We start from the raw sequence: 10,517 nt of genomic DNA, 5'->3' as shown, positions 1-10,517 counted from the left end.
CTCCCTTGGGTTGGGTTCCTCAAACTTTCTTTGCCTCAGAACCTTCAGAACCCGGCCCAGGGACCTCACTGGGGTTCTCCCACCTTGTGCCCAGTTCCCGACATGCTCTGAGTGGGAGGACAGCCCAGGAAGATGTTCCTTCATTTGGGGGATTTTCTGGTTCCTGAGAAGAGGAGGAGAAGAGCAGGGCAGGAATGTTGCTCAGGATTGGAGGGAGCAATGTACAATTGCATGTGCACTTGGAAGAGCAGAACTCTCTGAAATTAAATCCCACTGCCACGCTGGCCACTAAATGGATGTGTCAAAGCCATTTCATCCCCCCTAAAACCCCTCCCAGAGACCTCCCTTAGCAGAGAGCAGGTGTGCCCCAGGATAGACTGCACCAGCATCTCCCTTCTGCTCCTCCATCCCTATTAAATCCCTCAATATTTTGTATTTTCCTTCCCCATGCCAGCATTGGAAGCAGAGCCCCATCCTGTGCCTCGGTGCTTCCTGATCGATGGATAAAGTGGGGAAAAAAAGCAAAAAAAGAACCAAGAGATCATTATGAGCACTATTAAGCATGGCATAAACCAGAAAAATTAATGCAGAGCTTTTATCCCCCATTGTTTATTGGGCTCAGCAATAAAACCCAACATGCTTTAGAGAGCTCTTTCACAAAATGTTCCAACCTCTCACTCCTACACCAGAGCACAAAGAATAAATAAATAAATTTAATTCTCCTTGTCAAATGAGCAAGATCATGGCTGGAAATCCAGCTGCTGGTGTTGCACCTACACAATATTAATCGTTTTGGAGGTGATTGTGGGGTTTTTCAGGGGGGTGGCTACTAATGTTAGAATGTTCCAAGAGCCTCTGCTGGGATTTGGTGTGATTTAGGCATCTGACGTCTTAACCAAAAGGATAAAAATAATTCCCCAAAACTGACATTTAGAGTTCAGCAAGAGGGATGGTGCTGAACGGATGGGGAATGCCATGGGGGGACGCCTGGGTGCCCCGAGCGTGGGGATGGGGGACCCCCATCCCTGCCTGCCTTTGGGGTCCCATCAGGATCAGCATTTTAGGAGTGGGGCAATCCTCAGACCCCTGCCAAAGAGAGGGCCCCGTAAGCACCTCGGCACCGTCACTAGCGCCCTGCACGTGGGAAAGGGGGATCGAGGCATCCGCCACATGGGGAACGGGACCCCCACGGGAAGGCAAACCCCAATACAGCCAGTGTATGGGGAGAGGGGACCCCACAAACCCCCTGAGCCGTGGGAAGGGGGATCGCACGCTGTCCTGCCCATCAGACACGGGGGAAAGGGGGATCGAGCCATCCTCTCCATGGGGAACGGGACCCCACCCCCGGGCCGGTGGGGCCCACCCGGCGGCATGGCCCCCTTAAGAGCCAGCCCGCGCCAGGGGCGTAGCCCGCCGTGACGTTGCCCCGCGTCGCTGCCCGCGCGCCGCCGTGACGTCAGGCGGCCGCGCGGCCCCCGGGCCCCTGACGGGCCCACCCCGGCCCCGCGATGCCGCGGGTCTACATCGGCCGCCTCAGCTACCAGGCCCGGGAGCGCGACGTGGAGCGCTTCTTCAAGGGCTACGGCAAGATCCTCGAGGTGGATCTCAAGAACGGGTGAGCGCGGGCTCGACCCGGCTGCCGCGAGGGGAGGGCCCGGGCGCCTGAGGCTCTCGGAGGGGCCGCGGGGAACGAGGCCGCCCGGGCGCTCTGGGCAGCGGTGAGGGCAGGACGGCCGGGTCGCCTCCTTTGGGTGCGATGAGAGGGGCAGAAGCTTGAACTCCCCCGTGGTGGGGGACGCGGAGCCTGGTGCTTTATTGGGGCGGCATGTTGGCTTGTCCCTTTTGGGAAATGGCAGGATGCTGGAACTTCCCCTGGAGGAGGGCCCGGGGGCTGGGTCCGCCCTTTCTGCGGGGAGAGGATGGCTGGGATTTACTGGGAGAGGGCAGTCTGCTTGGTGCCTTTTTCGGGGGGACGGAACGTTTGGGTTTCTCCTTTTTCTTATGGGGGAAGGGCAGGAGGTCTGGGCTCCTGCTGGAGGGGGGACAGGACGCGTTGGTTCCCCCTGTGTGGGGGAGGCAGGGCGGCCGGGTTCCCCGCTCTGGGCACGGTGACAGGTTGGGCGGGTTCCCCGCCCTGGGCAGGGTGACAGGTTGCTGGGATCTCCTTGGGAGGGGATAGCGAGACACCTGGGCTCTGTCCTTGGGGATGCAGGATGCTCGGGTTCCCTTTAGGGATGGGGAGCGGGATGCCTGGGCTCCCCTTCTTGTCAAGGGGGCACGTGACGTCTGGGCCTCTTTTGGGGCTGCAGGATGGCTGGGGCTCTGTCGGGGGGATGCGGATGCCTGGACTCTCCTTTGGGTGGGAGGAGGGAGGCTGGACAGTTGGGTTCCCCTTTTTTAGAGTGGATGCAGGGTACCTGGGCTCCCCCTCTGGGGAGGGCTTGGGTGGGTGGGCTTCTCCTTTTTGGAAGGCAGGACACCTGGGATTCTGTGACAGCTGAGAGTCACTTCAGTTCTCAGGACAGCTCATGTGTGTTCTGCCCTGCCTGCTGCAGGGGGAGGGTGTCACCCTGTCACCCCCCAGCCCCTCTGCACCCCAGGGCAAGCACTGCAGGGTGAGCTAGGCTGCACCCCAGATAACCTCCCCAAAAAGAACCCCACTGTGCTGGGTATGGGGGGCAGAGCTGCTCCCAGAGCCCTCAGGCTGTCTGGGGGTGTGTTCTGCCCCCCCACAAACACCCCAAACTCGCCATACCTCTGTGTTCTTTCCAGTAGCTGAGCCCACACTGCAGCTCCAAGGGTTGGATCCTCCTCCACCAGGGCTTGGCCAAGACATTCAAGTGTGGATTTTTGAAGAAAAAGCAAATTGCCATTTTTGGTGGGGTTTTCCCCAACACCCAAAGCCTCATGAGTGCCTTTGCTTTTTCCAAGAAACTCAGCTTGAAGCCTTCCTTAGAAAGGTTGAATGGAATATAAATTTATCATTATATAGCTAGGAGAGGCAGGTATTAATTACAGTGAAGAAGAGGAATTTCTTGTACAAGTTACTCCTTGAGCATTAAAGTGAAAGAGGCTCATTAAGTTTTAATGCTGCTTGTGCTGGCAGGTGGACATTTAACACGTTTATAAAATGAATAAAATCTGTTATTAAAGCAAAAAAGTGTTCATGTGTCAGTGTTTTAACCCACACAGCCTCAGGACTTGTTGAAGATTAGCTGAAATACCTGAGGCTGCTGTTTTCCATTCCTGCTGTGTATCCTTGGAAATGTTGGGGGTAGGAGGGGGGGCAGTTTTCCTATTGCTGAGTAAGGCCCAAATTTGATATTTCTGCTTCATGCCTGTTGGAGATGGGGGGGAAGGGAAGCCAACTAAACTTTCTTACCAGATGTGAAACTGTTGTTATGTGGCTGATGTGGTAAAGGGACTTGTCTTTCTGCTTTTAAGTCAATTTAATCGTTTTTTTCTAGTTTTATATTCTGAAGTCTTTTGACAGGTTTGAAGTGAAATTCTTTGTCAAAAATGGAACTTAAGCAATCAGGTTTTGTGTCTGTGCTTGGGAAGCCCTGGGCTGAGCTGTGCTCTCCTGAGCCTTCCTCCATGGCTTATTTCTGGTATTGCCTAGGAAACAATTCAAACTCCTGCATGGTGTTTGACTGCAGAGATTCTTGCAGTTGTTTCTGGAAATCTGGGGGTTCTCCTTGGTGGATCCTCCACTGGAAATTCCACTGAAATTCAATTTCAGCAGCTAAACTGGAATGCTGGAGGGAGACAATGCAATGCAAAGTGATACACAGAGCTCCAAAAGCTTAGCTGCTGCTCACTACTTGTAATTTGAGCTTGCAATTCAATGGTTTAAAGCAATTATTACCCGAGGGAAGTTCAGGAAATGAAAGTGTGGGTCATATAGGATTCTCCATTTCAAATTTTAGTTTTTAATTGTGTGCTCTTAGTTTTCACATTCTTTCCTGCTCAGAGCTGCACTGACAGTCACAACTCTGTGACTGTGTGTGTAGTCGATGTATGAAGTGACCAGAAAATTGAACTTTTCAGCCTGCTTTTTATCTTCTATGAAGACACTTCAAACTGCTTGTGATGCCTCTAAGAAAAAAAACCAAACCAGTTCTACTCCTGGTGCTTACCTGCCTGCATTACCCTGGGCAGCTCTGAAGAATTCAGGGCTTCATCCTAATACAACACCTGCAGAACAGGGGGATGTAACTTGTGCAGTGGATTGAGCAACACAGGTCAAAGCTTCAAACTTCCACCCTTCCATCTACCTCAGTTCCAAATCAGTGTTTGCTTTCCAAAAAGAAGTGGTTTGGTGGGAGGGGACATAAAAGCCCATCCTGCTCCGCCCCTGCCATGAGCACGGACCCTTCTGCTGTCCCAGGCTGCTCCAAGCCCCCTCCAGGCTGCCCTTGGGCACTGCCAGGGATAATGAAGGCCATGTCTAACATCATGGTCAGACTCCCTGATCTTGGAGGGATTTTCCAGTCTGAGCAGTTCTGTGATTCTGTGTTTATTTATTAATTTTGCTGTGTGGGGTAGTGCTTACTTTTAGTGGGGAGGGGTTTAACTTCTACCTTTAAAAAGATAGATGACACCCTTGATTTCATCAAAGAGTATGCCATAATAGTAATCTTTTGCTAACATAAATGAATTCAGCGGTTACGCTCTCACATGATTTATCATTTTATTGATGAAGAATGACTTTAGGTTTCAATTCAGGGAACCAGCAGATGCCTTTTCATGCCTTCCTATTTCTCTCCCTGGTTTTGGAAGGATTTTCATTTTTTAGGTTTTTTTCAAGGCTCAAAGCCTTGAACCCTCAGGTACGCTCAGGAGGCTCATCTGCAGGACAGCATGCACAGGGCTCTGCAGAAACCCACGAGATGCTTTTGAGCACAAATATCTCAGGTTCAGTTCCTGCCCAGTGATCCCTTTTCCCTCCCTGTCCCCAGGTATGGCTTTGTGGAGTTCGATGACCTGCGGGATGCCGACGATGCTGTTTATGAGCTGAATGGGAAGGATCTGTGTGGGGAGAGAGTGATCGTGGAGCACGCCCGGGGCCCACGCCGCGACAGCAGTTACGGTTCTGGACGCAGTAAGCACTTGTGCATTTGTATCCGTGGCTTCTTTGAAATAAACATTGGTTTACTCTTTTATAAAAGGAAAGCAATACAAAGTTGTGACTAGTGTTCTGTAACTGTAAATGTAATTGTTGATCTGAATATTTATTAATTTGTTTGTTGTATTAAACTCTTTTAATTGATACGTTAATAAACACAGTTTCTTCTACCATTTTTATTATTATCATTTTGTTTAACTATTTGAATGGTTATTTGCAATGTGATGTTTAACATAGATTTAACAAATACCTCAATGTTTTAATTGAAAGAGTCCTTTGAGGCTGACTGCCCGTTCCCTTTGCTGACCTTGGGGTACCTTTCCATGAGTGGCTCTTTGACCTTTGTGGCCCTTGGCTGTCCAAAAAAAACAGAAGCCATGTGACGACCTCAAGCTTTTCCCATTAGACCTGGGTGGTGAGGATCCCAAGGGCTAGAAACATATGAGATTAATCTGAAATAGGTGCCTGAGAAGCTTTATTAATGTCAGATATTCAGAAAGCTTTAAAGTAATGTAAATAACATTAATCAACTGGCTTTATTCAGTTTCTTCTTTCAAACTGTTTTAAAAATAATATTAAATATAATTGCATGTTAATTCTAGCGTAATTATAGTTCTGTGCCTTGTTTAATTATGAGCTTGTAGTAAAACTGTTTGAATGCTTTGGGTCTTTGCAAGGTGTTACCTAAAGGGGGTGGATTTAGCCCTGAGGGGGGCTGTGGTGTCTTTGGGAGCAGCCAGGGTGGAGCGGTTCCATCGGGGCAGAGAGCGAGGCTCCATTTCCCTGGCTGAAGCTCTGCTGTCTGCTTGTCACCTCCTAAAGGTGGATATGGTTATAGAAGAAGCGGAAGAGATAAGTACGGTCCCCCGACCCGTACAGAATACAGATTGATTGTGGAAAATTTGTCAAGCCGCTGCAGTTGGCAGGATCTGAAGGTACGGGGCCCCTTTCCTTACCCTCTCTCTGTTACATAGCACAAAGGGTGGAAGACGTCTTCAGCCAGGCAAAGTGATGTGCTGCTCTGCTTTGCTCCAGCTCAGCAACTCCGTGGGCAGTAGATTTTGGAAGTAACACACACCTTAATACAGGACTATGTTTGCATATGTGAAGCCATTCATGAGAGGTTGGGAGTTGGATCTGCAGAACTGGTGGCACTGCACAGGGGGAGAATAATTTTATGCTTAGCACCAGCTAACATCACATACAAGTGTGTTTTCTCTTAAGCCTTGTCAAAACAGACTCAAATCATGCCAGGGGTAGGATTCACTAGAGATGAAGGAGTTTGCCCTTGTCAGTTTGGAGTTAACCCATCAACTTTTAAGGTGCTAGAGCTGTTTGAAACAACAGCATTGTTCCTGCAAATTCTCTGTTAGGATTTTCCACATCATCTAAAGTTGTTTTAAGGAGAGTTTCAGGGTAAGGATGCTTCCAGAATGAGTAATCATGAAAAATCTCTGCCAAAAACTTATTTTTGACATCCAAAGGAGTGGCAGGTAATTCTAACAGTGGAGGTGTTGAGTGACACTGTGGAGCCCACAGTGCCTCTGAGTACTCTGGAGGTGACATGTTGGCTTGTGATTATCCACATCATGGATTCAGGGAGCAGGATTTCAATAATGGATGCAAAAAGATTAGTGCTTCCTTATCAAACTGAGCAGCAATGGTTAAACCCACTTGTTCTTACTGGAACACTTTCTCTTATGGTTCTCTTTCAAGGGTGTGTAAAATTTGTTCTAAACAAACTTTGACATAGTAGAAACTGGTCTGTAAGTGAATTTTACACTAGTTCAGGTACGTACAGAGGTGCTTCCAGTGTCTTTGTTGTTAATGCTTCACACTATCAATAGCTTGTCTTTGCTTCTCTATTAAAATCCTAAGTAGAGCATGGCATGATTAATCCTCCAGTGGATGCATTACTGCTTTTTTGGGAATAGCTTTCATTTCAGTGTACTTCAAATGGGAGTAGCTGGGTTGAAAACAAAGCAGAGCTCTGTGCCCTGTTTCCGCTGCAGCCAGTTTCCACAGGGGCTGAAAGATGCCCTGGCCTGGCAAAGGCCCTGTTCTGCCTTGCTCAAAGCAGGGCAGAACAGACCCCTGATAAACCCTCTAAAGAGGGGTTTAGGAATTGAAACAGAGAAGCCAGGAAGCATGAAGTGGGAAAAAGAACTGAGCTTGGAGTTCTGTGGGGGTTTTTGCAGCAGAACGAGCTATGTTGACAAGGCAGAGGATGAAGGGAGGTCTGCTGCTCTGTGGCTTCTCGCCTCTTCATATTCAACCTTTATCACCTTTCCTAATTATTTCTGAAAACATGATTTGGAGAGCAAGCATTTTACTTCTTTAATCACTTCTATAATTTGAAACTTGAGAGCCCAGAGCATATTTGATCTAAGACTTGAAGTGGGAGACCTTAAATTATAATTTGTCTCAAAGCTATCAACCTGGTTCTAATCACACCAACTCTGTGAAGTCATAGTGTGTTATTTGGCACTTCAGATGCTGTTTGGGTCAAACACTTGCTGACATCCCTGTGAATAGAAGCTGCTCAGGGAACATCACGTCAGAAGTGAGCAGGGGCAGCAGGAAGCCTGGCTCTGGATTCAAGGCAATGGTGATTCTGTCCTCTTCCTCTAGGATTATATGCGTCAGGCAGGGGAAGTGACATATGCAGATGCACACAAAGGAAGGAAAAATGAAGGTGTGATTGAGTTCAAATCCTATTCTGACATGAAAAGAGCCCTTGAAAAGCTGGATGGGACAGAAGTAAATGGCAGAAAGATTAGATTGATGGAAGACAGACCTGGATCGAGACGGCGCCGCTCTTACTCCAGAAGCCGAAGCCATTCACGGTATGTGTCTAACGTATCTCAGGCTGCAGTTAGGGAACATAGAGCGGCTTGAGACTTTTGGGTTCCAAAACACTGGAAATGTTTGGAGTTCTCAACGGGTCTAGTTTTTTGAGCATGTATTAATATCCAGGGCAAATGAGGGCTGTGTTCTGAGGTGTCTCTCTTGGTGGATGTGTGGACCTGCTCCCTGAACACCTGTCACTGTTCTTCCCTGATAACTCAGCCCTTGTTCCTTGTGGGAGCAGCTGCGTGGCCGGTGGAGCCATGCTCATGGAATGAAACAGAAGGTGCTTCTAACACTTCAGCTCTGAACACTGTGTTCTGCTCCAAGCACCAGGACTAACAGTTCTTTCTCAGCTTAGAAACCTCCACCTGTTCCCTGTTTCTAAGAGATTTGTTGCTTTCCTTGACTGACCAAGAGCTGCTTCAGCAGCACCAAGTATACTCGCCTTTCCATTCTGGGGTAGAACTTGTTGCAAGAAAACTCAAGCAAATCGTTACTGTTCCTAGAAGAACTTGCTTATGAAATCAAAATCTGAAGTCAAAGCTTTATGTCAGTGTCTTACCATATTCAAACTGTGATTTGATTGGGAAAGTGATTATCCCTTAAATAAACTAGCATCTTTTCTTTCAGATTACTACCTTACTCGCAGCCAGACATGGCAGCAGGGATGAAAGGGGGGGAGAGGGTGCTCTGAGTTTGTAACTGTGTTGTGTAGCTCTGAACATTTGGCTGCTGAAAGGTGCTTTAGCCCTGTGGGGTTCTGCCCACGGGGGTCACAAGCTCCCTATGGACACATGCTAACGTGAGGGTGGTTCCTTGTGTTGCAGGTCTCGCTCTCGAAGCAGACACTCCCACAAGAGCAGGAGCCGCAGTGCCAGTAGCAGCCGCTCCAAGAGCAGATCCAGATCCAGGTATGTCTTTGTCTTGGGAGGACTGGGGGCTCCCACTTCAGTGAGAAGCATCGTGTTAAATTTGCAGCAGGAACATTTTGATTTTCTTTTCCGTCCCATTCTCTGCACGCTCTTGCCACACTAAAGCTGAGCTGTCTGTTGCTTTTGCACTTCCAGGTCTGTGTCCCGTTCCAGAAGCAAGAGCCGTAGTCGAAGCAAGAGCCGTAGCAGAGGCCAGAAAGAGAAAAGCAGGACTCCAAGTAAAGAGGATAAAAGTAGGAGCCGCAGCAGGAGCGCAGAGAAATCCCGAAACAAAAGCAAGGATAAATCTGAGGGCATTCTCCATAACAGCGATGAGAAAGCCAAGAGCAGGAGCCACAGCAAGGAAAAGAGCAGGAGCAGGAGTGGGAGTAAGGAGAGGGGAGAGGCGAAGGAGAGCATGAGGAGCAGAAGCAAGGAGAAGAGTAGAAGCAAAGACAGGGAGAAGAGCATTAGCAAGGGTAGAAGCAGGAGCAAAAGCAGGGATGAGAGTAGGAGCAGGAGCCACAGCAAGGATAAAAGGAAAAGTAGGAAAAGGAGCAGGGATGGTAGCAGAAGTAGAAGCCGGAGCCACAGCAAGAGTGAGAAAAGCAAGAGGCGCAGCAAGCGAGACAGCAAAGGCAGCAGCAAGAAGAGAAGAAAGGACAGCCACGAGCGGTCCAGGTCAGGCTCCAAAGAAAAGGAGCAGCTCAAATCCGAGTCAGACAAGAAGGAGGCGAAAAGCGAGGGGGAGGATGCAGTGTCCCGCTCCAGATCTAGATCCATTTCCAAGTTCAAACCAAATATCAAATCAGATTCTCGTTCCAGGTCTAAATCTGATTCAAAGCCAAGGTCCCGGTCCAAGTCCAGGTCTAGGTCTGCCTCTCGGTCACACTCCCGGTCGCGGTCAAGGTCCCGCTCCAGATCCTAACCTTGCTGCAACGCCACTTGGAATGGTTGGAAAAGTCTTTTGTACATGTTTAGTAGCTGTAACCAAGTGATTGAAGTAGAAACCCTGTTGATGCTGTGTATTTTTAACAACCTGATGGTCTGTCTGTCATTAACTGCAGTGCTCTCTCCCTGCAGCGCTCTCTGGTGTGAGGCTGCTCCGCTCATTTTCTATCCAATAGAAAGGTTCTCTTCTCTTTCTATCCAATAGAAAGGTTCTCTTCACCTCTTCCTTGAGCCCCCAAATTGCCCTGTTTTCCAAGGAGAGCCTTGCAGGGAATGAGCCCAGGGAATGAGGCCAGGGAATGAGCACTGCACCCTGGTGGGTTTATGGAATTGCAGTGATGACTGATAGGTAGGTATGATGGATTCAACAGATTTGCCCTCGATTGATGCCCTTTGATGTCTGCCATTTAGTGGAAGTGCTAAGTCTTAAGTTTCATACTACTTTTGTTCCATATTTTTTGGACTTACGAAGTTGTGAATAGCACAGTCAAAAGGAAAAAAAAATAGAGGTACTTGCAGTAATCTATAGGGAAAAGAACTATAGTTCCATATTCTGGTATTGTGACAATATCCTTGTTTTATATTAAATTTTTTTATTTTATTTTTCCCTGTCTTGCAAAGTACAGTGATCCCCGTTTCCATGAAATTTGAATAAAGACTATTTTTGCTTGATGACA

General features: G+C 48.4%; 1 protein-coding gene across 1 annotated transcript; it reads left to right on the top strand.

Annotated features, from left to right (window-relative positions):
* Positions 1-1,454: 1,454 nt before the first annotated feature.
* On the top strand, positions 1,455-10,517 carry SRSF4 (serine and arginine rich splicing factor 4). The gene is made up of 6 exons (XM_058040366.1): positions 1,455-1,615; positions 4,962-5,104; positions 5,951-6,063; positions 7,760-7,974; positions 8,806-8,889; positions 9,046-10,517. The coding sequence occupies exons 1-6, from the start codon at positions 1,509-1,511 to the stop codon at positions 9,815-9,817; spliced, it is 1,434 nt and encodes a 477-aa protein (XP_057896349.1). The 5' UTR covers positions 1,455-1,508; the 3' UTR covers positions 9,818-10,517.

Source organism: Melospiza georgiana, chromosome 24, assembly GCF_028018845.1.
Source record: "Melospiza georgiana isolate bMelGeo1 chromosome 24, bMelGeo1.pri, whole genome shotgun sequence".
NCBI lineage: Eukaryota > Metazoa > Chordata > Aves > Passeriformes > Passerellidae > Melospiza > Melospiza georgiana.
The sequence above is the reverse complement of the archived record's forward strand: the minus strand, read 5'-3'. Positions and strand labels throughout refer to the sequence as shown.

Bases quoted from the DNA above. Each gene is read 5' to 3' on its own strand.
- SRSF4 (XM_058040366.1), top strand. From the start codon at position 1,509: ATGCCGCGGGTCTACATCGGCCGCCTCAGCTACCAGGCCCGGGAGCGC. The intron at 1,616-4,961 runs GTGAGCGCGGGC...CCCTGTCCCCAG, and splicing joins GAGGTGGATCTCAAGAACGG to GTATGGCTTTGTGGAGTTCG. The intron at 5,105-5,950 runs GTAAGCACTTGT...CACCTCCTAAAG, and splicing joins CAGTTACGGTTCTGGACGCA to GTGGATATGGTTATAGAAGA.